The 13,387-nt window shown below is 29.6% G+C and overlaps 1 protein-coding gene across 1 annotated transcript; it reads right to left on the reverse strand.

Annotated features, from left to right (window-relative positions):
• Window positions 1-234: 234 nt before the first annotated feature.
• On the reverse strand, window positions 235-2,009 carry LOC114397471 (aspartic proteinase PCS1-like). Its single transcript, XM_028359514.1, has one exon. The coding sequence runs from the start codon at window positions 1,908-1,910 to the stop codon at window positions 585-587; it is 1,326 nt and encodes a 441-aa protein (XP_028215315.1). The 5' UTR covers window positions 1,911-2,009; the 3' UTR covers window positions 235-584.
• Window positions 2,010-13,387: the final 11,378 nt, after the last annotated feature.

Raw genomic sequence — 13,387 nt, forward strand, 5'->3', positions numbered from 1 at the left:
TGCTAATCATGTTTTAGGTTAAAGAGCCACCCATTAATGATTGATAGTAATTCTGTAAACGCATGTAAGCAATGAGTATCAAATTAGTAGTAGTAGTTAACTATAAGAATAGCTAAAGCTAAAACTTAAAAAATATATTGCCCTAACTACATAAAAATGGGACTACATAATATTTGCACAACATAGAGAAATAAAAGTTTCAAGGAAGACATTCACGTTATCGTATACAGTATATTATATCTTAAAAAACAAAGCAATGGTTATTATATATATTAATATTAATATATATGTAAATAATACACATCCTCTAATTAATCCTCATATATACAATGGTCTCAGTGTACTAGATAACTTATGTGCCTTCACACATCTTCTAAAAGCAGTTCGCGTCATATCATGGCAACAGTTGTAGAACTTTCTTTTTCTTCCTCGCTCTTGGACCGTCTGATTTCAACCACATCATCATGATCATGTGCCTGATCACACACGTGACACGTTGATATTCCCTACATACAAAATCTCTAGTTACCTAGACACACGCAAGTTACATGCACCAACACATATCCAATCGTTAAACCCCCATTCTAGTTAGACAATCTGCTACAATCAGCCGTACCGAAACCCACTCTGCGATTGACCAGATCAAACTCTACCCACAGATTCTGCTGATGAAAATTCCCAATAATGTTACTGGCCGCACCCAATTTATCAGAGTTCGCAATCCCTACGCAGTGGACCCCACCCTCCACGGTAGCCAGAACCCTCTCCTTGGGAATCACTATTTGCACCCCATTCTCGAACTCAAACACCATGTCCCCTATCAATCGTCCGATCTCAACTGCATTCCCATCAAAACACATGTCCGAAACACCACCGTACACGTAACCCTTCTTCATCCTGGGGCCCACAGCCCTAACCACCTTAGCCCGCACCTTATCATAAGCCTCGTTAACAAGGTATGTGAACTCGGATCCGGAGTCAACCATAGTTTGACCCGACCCGCCAGCATCAGCACGAAAAACCGCCGGCGAGATGTTGAGTTTTCTTCCTCCGATTCTTATCCCCTGTAAGGCTACAGTGTAGGCCAAAGGGTCGAGATTCGGCATGCGTTGACTCTGACCAAAAGTCAACATTGCGATGTATTTAAATGTGTTAGAGTTCGGGTTGTTGCCAAGGTAGAACGACCCGGTTGGAGTGTAACCGGGTCGGGTCTCGCGGGTGGGGACACAGTATGAGAATTTAGTAATTTTGGACTGCGAAGCGAAAGAGAGGCGTCCACGGTTCATTCCCAAAATGCCCCTGGGGTCGGTGGACTCGGTGGCGCAGCCGAGGATCAGAGGAGGGGTAAAAAGGGAACGGGAGAAGGTGAATTTTTCTCTGACGAGATTGCCCTCGGCGTAGGTGCCGTCGGCGAAGAAGTAGGAGTAGTGGCAGAGGCGGTTCTGGTCGCAGGAGGTGGGGAGGGTAAAATCGGGAATTCGCGGCTTGCAGACAGGGTGAGTACACGGAAGGATAGAGAAGGTGGAGGAGAGAGAAGGGTCAAACGACGCCGTTGGGGGAGGCTTAGCGGGAGCTTTTTTGTGACACTGAATCCACGAGAGCTGGCTTCCGGTGTCCAAAACCATGGGCTGAACTTGCGGTGGGGTCCCAATGGGAAGGTCCACGATTAAAGCCATGGAGTATTTGAAAGACAACTTGTAGTTGTAGGGAGAGGAATAAGGTGGTGATTTAGGTCGTGAGTTGAGTAGCATCATCTTGGAGGCGGTGCTGGTGGAGAGAGAGAGTGGTGTGAGAGGGAAAGAGAGTGAGAATAATGAGGTGGTGTGGTTGAGTTGTAGAGAGAGGTGTATGGAGGAAAGAAGAAAGAAGAAGAAGAGATGCATGTTTGAAAACAGTGAAGATGGAGCCATAATGATGTTTGTGTGAATGTGAGAATCGCAGGTTGTGTTGTTATATATAGCGGGGAAAAGAAAAGAAAAGGGAGAGGCTGGGGGGAACAGAGAAACGCCAAAAGAAGACGCGTTTTCTTCGGTTGAGTGGGGTGGATCTTATTATTCTTTTCATTTTCCACACACACTCAGATCTACTACTATCTTATGATCCCACCCAATTAAATTTGGCTTCAGATATTTAAAATTGGAAGGTGTGTCTTGGTTAGATGATTTTATCTATTAGAATTGTTTGGAGATACTCTGGACTCATATATATATATATATATATATATATATATATATATATATATATATATATATATATATATATATATAATTGATTAATTTTATCGTATTTAATATTATTATTTTTAAAACATCTTTTATTTAGTTTTAATTGTATTTTTAATAATTTTTTTATTTATGATAATAAATTGAATAAAAAATATTTTAAAAATAATTTTATTTTTATTTGAGATTAATAAAATTAAATGATATAATTAATTTTTTAATTAATTTAGAATTAATCATTTTTATTTATCTATGATTCCAAAGGAAATATTCTAAACACATTTCTTGATATACATTGTTTCTTATTAATTAAAATGTATAAAAAATTATAAAAGAAAAAAAATCATTAAATAAAAGATATAATCCACTAAATTTTATAATTTTTAATCAATTTTGATGCATCAGAGTGTTAGAGAATGAAGCTAACATTTCTCTTTTATTTATTTATGGGAACGGTATCTGTCCTCTGATCTCTGTCTGCTTGCCCACGCCTCTTCTTTACTGCGCTTTCATACAGTTGTGGATATTTGTGGACACATAAACCAACTTATTATTTTATTCAAAAACAACTCTACTTAATTATACTACTAGATTATTACCAGTACTTCAATAGTATTATTCAGTTTTGATTTTTAATGGTTAAGTTACACTGGCATCATTTCTAATTTGTTGAAATTCTACACGATATTTTTTGCTTTTTTAATATCAATCATAACTCTTGGGATATTAATTAACCAATATTCTAAAAATATTAGTTAGTATTTTTCTATATATTATCATTATATGCACAGTTTAAAAGGATGAAATACTGTTCTGTGATGTTACTTTTCTTGTAAAAAAATCATGAAGCAAGTATTTATTATTTATTATTTAAATCTTGTTAATCCGTGTTCTTAAAATACTTATCAACGAATTAAATGAAAACGTATATTTCTTTAAAAAATTATAAGAAAATAAAAAAACATTCTTTTAATTCTTTAACCAATAAACTAATTATAAGAATAAGTGTTGGCATTTGTCGTATTATTTAAGCGTAAGATAGATTTAGTTTTAAGAAGAAGATTGGCAAGTAGGAGTGGGACGTTGATGTTGGTCAACTACACTACAGCTGGTGCCAAGCTAGTTAGAAAATAAGAAGAGGAAGAAGCCCTAACCCACCATTACACTGTAGTGTAGGACAGTAGGTTATATGTAGGTTGTCAACACGAGATTAAAAACAAAGACTCCAATATATTTATAATTTGATTGGATCCCGTTCAAGTGCAGCTTATATTAAAATAAATACACTTTCCGCAGTGATTATGTTAATATAGTTAGATTTGGCATATTATTAACTATAGTTTATTTTATAAAACAAATAGATATTTATTTTTTTGGTATTGAGACGAAAATAACTAGACAGGAACAACTCTAGGGAACGAAATCCCCGAAGCATTAGCAACCAGCGAGTTAAACAAAAAAATTGAACTATGCTTAAACATCATATGATCTTCTCCAAACTACAAGGGTTTGGTATTGATATCCTTATTTTTGTTTTTTCTTTTTATCTCTACTATCACGCTATATTGTTACTGCCACACTCTTCTTCAATACAACTTTGAATAACAATAATATTACTTAATTAATTGCATTTTTGTGTATGTTGGGCAAGTAGTTCTGAATGAATATGTGGAGTTCAATTCGGTAACAATTATAATTTTTTAATACAAAATTGATAAACTATATTGTATTAAAAACCTAAACATGACTCTAAAATTCGGGATTAGGATCTCTTGTTTATTAATTCAAAACAAACTTATGAAAAAAATCATATTCAAGAAATCAGATACCAAAATTAAATTTATGAACACGAGTTTTTTTTTTATCAAAAATCAAAACTAATGAAGTTTTCATTTCAATTTTCAATCCTTATTCATATTTTGTAAACAAACTATTTACATTAATCTGCTACATGACAAACATTTACAATATAAATGTCTGTATACGAACATGCATACAATTATATAAACAATATGAATGCTATGACGACTTTATCCAAAAAAATATGAATGCTATGACGATATTATAACTTTAAAATTAAGCAATTGTCGACTTTAAGAGAAAAATAAAATAGGGAAGCAATTGTTGTCTAAAATTATTGAGCCGCAAGTTTTTTTGTCCCAGTTTAAAATCCCATAACTTTTGCAAAAAAAATGCTTGCAGATTTTGTTACATTATAAAATTTGTTTACTTGCATTTTATACTAACAGCTCACAGACACTGTCTCCTAACCTGAATGCATGCGTTTGAAAATTTTCCGACAAAAACTTGCAAATTTATCTAATATTTTGTCACTTTGTACTCTTCTTGTTTTGAGAGATCAATGGCTAAAACGACCACCAAACGGATAGCTTCTTTAAGCCACATTAAGCGAACCGAGTTACGTAACTATCATGGAGTATATCATTGTTTTTAGCGAGGCTTCATAGTTTTGTTTTGTTTTTTTTTTTCTTTTTAAATGTTGTTAGCAACTAAGAATGTTTTCCTTGAAGTTAAAGTGAGATTATTAATTGGGGATGCCATGCTTAAATTTTGAGTAATGCTAAATTTTTCTATAATTCTCACACTCATTACTTAATTATCATATAAAAGAAGAAGGAGATTTAGAACAATTCATTTTATATAAGTTTGTGTTTTTATTTTTAATTTTTTATATTAAAAAGGAAAAAAAATAAGGGTTCCTTTATTTAATTAAACTATAGGTTAGACTAGTCTCCCTCTATTTATATTATTTAATTTGGTCCTTTTATTATAAAAATATTTAATTTAGTCTTGTAATAATTTTTAAAAAATGTTGAAAGTGGCTCTTTCGTCCAAATTGACACTATTATTGATGTTAAACAAATCCAATAAAATATAACATTAAATATTTTTTTAAATAATTAAAGGATCAAATTAAATGATAAAAATAGAGAGATCAAATTAAATAACATAAATAAAAAGAGAAACCAAATAAAAAATTTATATGGATCATAAAATGAGGATTTTATATGGATTATTGATTCAATGATTTTTAATGTTTTATTATTATTTTCCCTTTATTTATTTACCTACATAAAAATTCTATTTAATTTCCTTTTCAAATTATGAATATTATTAAGTGTCTGAATTAAATGATATAATATTATTTTAGTTTAATTAATAATTTTGAGTTTGAGTCTTCAACATGTAATTACGTTAAATATTTTAATAAAAATTGTCGCTAAAAATAACCTTATAAACTTGAGTAAGATTATTTTCTATTGAGAATATATGTAATTTCATTTATATATATATATATATATATATATTGCTAATGTTCATTCTTAGTTGGGATGTATTAGCAATTAACACCAAAATATTTAAGAAAAAAATATTAATAATTTTATTTAAAATAATTTATTTTAAGGATATTATAGTAATTTAATATTTAATTAAAAAATAATTTTTCTCTCTCCTCTTCCTCTTTTATGACAAATTTTGTTGGCAGATGATGATGGGTTGTTACTTGTAAAACATAAATGTGGAATGAAAAAAAATAAGAATAATATTAAGTTGTAATATGAGAGAGAAATTTTTTATTTTTTAATTAAATATTAAATTATTAAAATACCCTTATAATAAATGAAAAAAACAAAAAAAAACTTGAGGAGTATTTTTGTTTTAAATATTTTGATTTTTGTTGTTAATGCAGTTCAACTAGAGTGAACATTATCAATTTCTTATTTACATATATAGAGATAGATAAATAGATGGAATATCAACTTTTTATTTTTGAAAGAAAAAAGAATAAATATTTTTTTTTTATCTTTGTATATGGTTATAGTTAATTTTAGTTATTACCCTAAATTTTTGGTTTTATAAATTTAAAACTTTTTGAAATGGTTCCTATATATATTTTACGGCTTATACCACCTCTTAACGGTCACTCATATAACATATTTAAATTCATCTTACATTATCATTAAATGGTAAATAAAACATTTTAAAAACAAAAGTTACCAAGATGAAAACTAAAAAAGAATTAAAAATAAAATAAAATAAACTTTGACCACATTCGCAAAAATTTAAAAACATTTTTTATCTTAACCATCATGTGACTAATCCAAAATTAAATATATATATATATATATATATATATATTTAATATGAACAATAATTATTTTAACTGAAAATTAAAAAATATTTAATTTTAAAAAAATGATTACTTTTTGTATTCAGTACTTTAATGTGTTTCCTGTTTATAATGCATGATAATGTAACATCAAAAGCACAAAAAGTTTTAAAAAAAAGTTTGCATAGAATTAATAGTTTTACATTCAAATCTTTTAAAAATTTAAATCACTTTTCTTTGAACTCATTTTTACAAATCCAACTTCATTTAACCCAATACAGGCCATGTCATCATCCACAGTAGAGATTGCTCAAAGGGCCATGTATTTAAATAAAGAAACAAAATACAACATCTGCGCAATTAAAGAAGCAGATGGAAAACAATCTTACCGTTTGATTAAATTAAAATACTAAAAAACTACTTACTTAATTTTATGAAACGAACTGAATATGGTGGGTCGTATTCAAGGAGGACAAAAATGCACTGAACAATCACTGAATATGGTGGGGTCGTATTCAGGGAGGAAAGTGGACAACCACATAATATTAGGGGGGTCTTCAGAATTGAATTTGATATCAAAAAGTAAGAAAATAAATAAAAATTAAAGTACAAGAAATATTCTTAACAAATTTTATTAATTTAAATTACTTAAAAGTAAGCATAAAGACCGAAACAACGAAACTATAAATAATAATAATAAAAATTAAGGTTAAATATGAATTTAGTTTAGGTATATTTGCACTTTCTCAATTTTGGACTCTAAAGTTTTGTCCTTGGTTTTTAGTTTTAGTAAGTTTATTTTTTTTTAATTTAATCCCTAAAGTGAGAACTTATAGGAACAAAAAAATTAAAATTTTAAATGGACTAAAATTAAATAAACCTAAACTTACAAGAACAAAAATTAAAAAATGCAGATTCACATGAATTGAAAATAAATTTTTTTACATATATTAAAATTAAAAAAATATAAACTTACATGAACTACATTCGCATTTAACCTAACAATTAATAATATATTTTTCTGTTGTGTTGAGTTCTTGGTGTGAGAAAACCACAAGTACACGATAGTCGTCACATAATCATTATCAAATCCACATGGATCACGTCTTTGGACTTAACAATTATCACAATTAAATATAGAAACTAAATAATTTGGGGAAGGATTAAAATTTGATTATAGAATATTTTGAATTGTAAATATTAGAAATAAGATAAATATAAAATATAAAGATTTGATTTAGAGGAAACTTAGATTTAGAAAATCCTGGGATCAAGGTGTTAAGTGACAGTCCACTATCACAATTGGATGATCCATCCTTACCCATAATTTTGATGAGCTATTCTTAAGAGAACATGACCAACTATTTATGAGCACACTTGATATTATTTCTTATCCTACATCTCCTATTAATTCGAGTCCAATCACAAGTGGAAATTGTTATATTAATATCTAACATCCAACGTGTTGTTATAAACTAGCATTCACTCTTTGAGAAAACCAATGTTCATACACTGTGTTATTTTTATTCGTGTTCAATGGACTTAATCACTTATACAATCTTTTTAATATCAAGTATAATGACATCCAATGTTGTACTAAAATTAGTGTTAGCTACAAAGAAAAGTGCATGAACTCAACTTTCGCAAATTCATGCTTTCCCCTCTTATTTTGAATTGCTAGCATTTGAATTTAAGGAAGGACATAATAGAAGATTTTCCAGAAATATTCCTCAGAGGTCATTATCACTAAAGAGAGAAGCACATGTGGTTGTTTGTACTTTTTTTTTTGTTTCCATAAGAATGTGACACATAGCACTGCCTCCAGCTTTGGGACAACGGTCAAATCAAAGTAAGCGCTAATCCTGTAATGGAAATTTTCATAAAGCCTATAAAAAGTGACCAAGGCTCTACCATCAAATGCAAGAAAGAAGAGAATGAAAATATGAAGTGAAAAGCAAGAGCATTATGAAGTTAGATTTTATCAAGTCATTGGACGATACACAACAATGTTTAATTAGTTCATTCTTTGCTTAACAAAGTTGTTCATTTGTATTCGAGTTTAATTTTTCATCCACTCTATTGAGTGATTTGAATCTTTGAATTCAATCAAACTTTATTTGTTTGTGAATGCTATAAGTGACTTAGTATTAAATAATACTTGAGTGTCTTAGATTCAGAGAGAGTTTAAGGATGTGTCAGTAGTGACATAAAGAATATTAGTGTATCCAGGAGTGACACAATAAAATAATTGTTTGTAATCAAGCTTTGATCAGTGAAACCCTTCAGTGGTTTGTTAAGGAAAACTAGGCACAATTCTGTTTGAGTGAACCAATATAAACTAAGTATTTTTACTTATCTCTTAAGTTATTTGATTAATATTCTTTTTAACTTATATTGACACACTTTATCACACAAGTATTATCTTGAAAAACCTTTGTGAAAGTACTATTTTATCAATCATTGGACAATATTTTTGTTTTTTTTTTATTGAAGTTGGTGCTATTCATTGGATGACACTATCAATAATTTTGGTTTTTGCATATCCTTTGTGGAAAAAAAACTTCATACTAAAAGATTTTGTTTTTATCTAACACATTATTCAACCCCTCTTCTAGTGTGATATATGTTATGTCACGAGGTTTCATAACAAGACTCAAGTTCATTTAATCTATCAATTGAAGGTTCTTTTTAATTCGTTTCTAATGACAAATTAATCTAATGTGATCTTTGTTCTTTTTCAAGAAACGAAGATGTGCCTAATTGAATTAATCCCTACTGTCGTAGTGTTATGTTCTATTAAACCCTTTACGTTCCTTTGTAATTCGTTTTATCCGTCTAGGATTAGTTATGCGATAGTGAATTAAAACCTAAGTTCTCAACCTATAGTTTCAACGGGTTAAGTTCACCTCTTAGTTTATCCTTAAGCATCTAAGGTCACGCAAACGATGATTAAGCGTCTAACATGTATGAATAGCGATAAAAGAAGAATCAAGGTGAAATTAAAAATACTTCAAAATAATTAAATCAAAATAGAACAGTTGTCAAGGGGTACGCCTTAATCCCAGGACAAAGAGGATTACGAACACATAGTCATGAGCTATCCCAAATAAAACATAAAAGAGAAAGAGTACTGATTAGAGAAGAGAAAAGCTAAGAAAACTTCAAAACTCTCCTAAGCTGTCAACCTCAAAGTCAGAACTCTTCTATAAAGTTTTTTTAAGCTATTTAAAGATATGGGTTAAAATTTGTTCAAGCCCAAATACACTAAATACACACAAAATAAGAAAATAAAGTTGTCACTTAAATGGCACTTGCGTGACAAACATGTTAAGGTCCTGATAAAAAATTAATGAACTTGACATGCTCATGCCAAATGTGTCAGCCCAAAAATTGTTTTCTTTCCTTCCAAAAGGGTCATTGACAACCAAGTTTGATTGTGAAAGTCCAGCATGCACCATGAAAGCTTCATTTAACACCAAAAGTCAAGTCAACATGACTTATATACACATGAAAATACCCACAATGAAACAAGTTAGATAAAAGAATAAAATGCGATGAATTGAATATAAACAAGGACCCAAACATCTAATAATGCAAATAACTCTAACTAAAATGCTTCCTAAATAAAGACTAAATGCATTGCATTAGTTCCCAAATCACCCATGGCCATTTCTTCCTTGTTTTGTTTGGATAAAGGGAAAAGTAAAGCGGGAGAGAATAAAAAATGAATAACTAATGAACAAATTTTAAGATGTTTCCATTGAAAGAAATAATAAATAAGTAGAAGAGGAAAACAAGTTAAGTTTTCTCTACATTTACTTGGTTTGAATGAGGAGAAATAAAATGATTTTTCTTGCAAAAGACAAATTACCTTAATATACTACATAGATATTCTGAAATAAAAAAGTTAAAATCGTAATTTGTGTGAATGTCACCTCTTTTTTACTTATTCTTCCACTTTCTTCTCGTCAAAGGCATTTTTTATTTATTTTGAGGTGATATCACATTTTATTTTCTCTTTTTCTTTATTTCTCTTCTTAACAAAACAACATAAAAGTATTGTTTTCTCACTCACTTTTTTCTTCTCAATTTCATTGAAACAAAGGTTGATTTATCCCATAAACTAGATTCTACAGTGTTGACATTTAATAATAATAAAATGTCTAAAGGAATCTTTCCTAAGAATTGATTTACAAAAATATTAGAAAGAACATCAAACAAGTGATATTGGATATCAAATTCTAAGCACATCAAAATGTATAAAGAAGTAATTCACGGGTCACACAAAAACATTTTGACTAAGAATCAGAAATTGGAGCAGACTCGTTATATTGTCCGTAATCTTACTAACATTTCATTATGGAAAATGGTATAAACATGAAGAACAACAAATTCATCGATACTGTGCCGGCACTTACTACTAAAGCTTAACACCCTACAAAATTTATGGCTAATGAAAAACCTTCAGGATTCATCTATGTCATTTCTTGTTCAGTTCTCATAATCCTACTAAGAAACAGTGGAATTGGGTATATATACAACTGATGGTAAAAAAAAGTACATGACCCACTCAATAATTGATGAAGAAACAGTTATTTCAACGTGTCAGCCATATAGGTGAGAATTTTGGACCCCTCTTTCAAGTTTCACCTTGATAAAAGGATAGGGAAGAAAAGAAAAAAACAATATAATAGTCATAGTCTCATAAACCATATGTAGCATAATGAGATGAGAGTCATCTGGTCAAATTGGATTTTATATATGTAAGTATTCAATAAGTCACTGAAGATTAGTTACATGTCTTTGGAACACTTTGAAGAGATATCGATCCACTTAGGCATTTCCACTCATAATTATCCCTTGATCTATAAATACTAAGACCATGAAAGTTATATCTCGTGGGACATGACAAAAATTAATTATAATTGTATATTGCATAACACTCATTAGCTTTTAGCAATTAATTGTTGGTGACGATCATGCTTATCCGATAGCAATTAAAACGTGAAATATAAGTCGGAGCTTAGGTAAGTGGGACTAAGTACTCATTTTTGTGAGACAGGAAAAGAAAGAAGCTGAAACGATTAATGTACGGTCACCATCATTGACCAGGGTCAATCAAGATTCCAGCACTTGTCCTTAGTTTTTTAATGATTTTTTCATATGACATGATCTGAACCCTTTTAAATTGTTAGTCTTTGATTCATACACGCTAAGAAGTGTAGTTGTAAAGAAGGAAAGTGGGGGCAAAAATGAAGAAAATGGCACAAGATAAATGCAATTTAACTCTGGCATATGAATGTGTATTTAACTCAAATTTGAATCATATAGATACATAACTCTGTTAAGTATTTGGAGTGAAATTTTTTTTAATCATAATAATTTTATCTAGTTCGAACAAAATTATTTTCAATAAAAAATTTAGAAAAAAAAAACTCAAAACTTGAATAATTTGTGACATTTGTACTACCATAGTTATAAATATTTTGAAGTCCTGCTACTAGAAGCTAAAAATGGCATAGAGGGCCCTGAGTCCATCACTATGTGGTCCAGAGGAGGCACAGGACTCTGTTTGGGTTGCCATGTGCTTTGTTTCACAACCTCCTCAAAGCACAGTAGCACTTGACCAAACGGGTATGGACTTGTTCCCCCAACCCATCCTTCCTTTCATCTTCTCGTGTTATCTTAAAACAAAAGGAAAAAAAGAGTAGAATGAAGTGTTGGCACTAGGCACCCATAGAGATCTAAGTAGAAAAAAGCACCAAATGAAATCTACATAAGAACAAAAAACAAAAAGAAAAGTTGGTTAAACCTGTGTTTATCTAAAAAACAATCAATGTAATTATTATGTCTTTTAAAAACTTATCTGTGCAAGAAATTATTGTGGGTAATAATTGCATGTAATTGGAATTCAATGAGAGGAAGCCAGATAACAAATGAATTAATTTAAGGATTATAAATAATTTAATTATTTTACTGACCCATCCATCTTCTGTTATTTTTCACTCTCCCAAGTGAGCGGAGGTTAGCTAGGTTGGACATCGCTATAAAAGAAATTCTATATACACACTAGTGGTTTGACATTAATTAAGTTCTTTTTCTAATGTAGTTTCAATTTATCTAATAAAGATTTTTTTTATCTAATAGAGTTTAAATTGTCATTAAAACATATTATTAGTATTTAAGTATTAGTATATACATACATGATATTGTAACCCAAGTGTTTAATCAAGTGGAACAATAAAAAGGTCTTGCATTTGATTTGATAGATAGGTGGTGAGTTTGAGTCTTCATTTGTCTTTTTTATGTAAGATAAATAATGCATTGTTCTCTTTCTCTAAAAATTTCTATACCAAAAATAAAATAAAATGCATGAGGTTGTTAGTATAAAATGATAATATTTATACCAATAATTTTTTTCATCAAAAAGTTACATTAGTAAAGGTAATTGTAAGGCTTAAACTTTTTTGTTCGTCAGTAAAAAAAAAATTTGTAGTGGTTCCTCACTACGTGCTATATATTCTGATGTGATTATTAAAGTAAATTATGAATATTTTTTTTATATATTTTAGAAAATTGAAAAAGTGTGTTTAAATCATTACTTTTGGGACAAAACCTTTGTAATTAATAGTCATATACTTTTTTATATGCAAAGTAAACTAATTCAAAACACTGAGTACATGCATGAACAATGTTGTTCCAGTTAAATCGATAAGAAATCTTGAGTTTGAATTGTGAATATGTACTTATATTAAATACTCGAAGAAGAGAGTTATGTTTTTTTATAAAAAAACTAATTCAATTTTTATTAAATATTTAATTTAATTATTAATTAAACATTCATATTTATAAAATTCAAAACAATATGTATCCCGAAGGTAAAATAAAATAATTAGTTTTGCAAGGGGTAAAAAATATTAAATTCATGGGCTTCCACTGCTAAAATAGGATTAAGAGCATAGGAATAGAAAGGTTCTAATTAATGGTATAGTTTGAAGTAGGAAAAGAGAGGACAAATTTTAATATAGAAGCG

This window comes from Glycine soja, chromosome 18, assembly GCF_004193775.1.
Source record: "Glycine soja cultivar W05 chromosome 18, ASM419377v2, whole genome shotgun sequence".
Lineage (NCBI taxonomy): Eukaryota > Viridiplantae > Streptophyta > Magnoliopsida > Fabales > Fabaceae > Glycine > Glycine soja.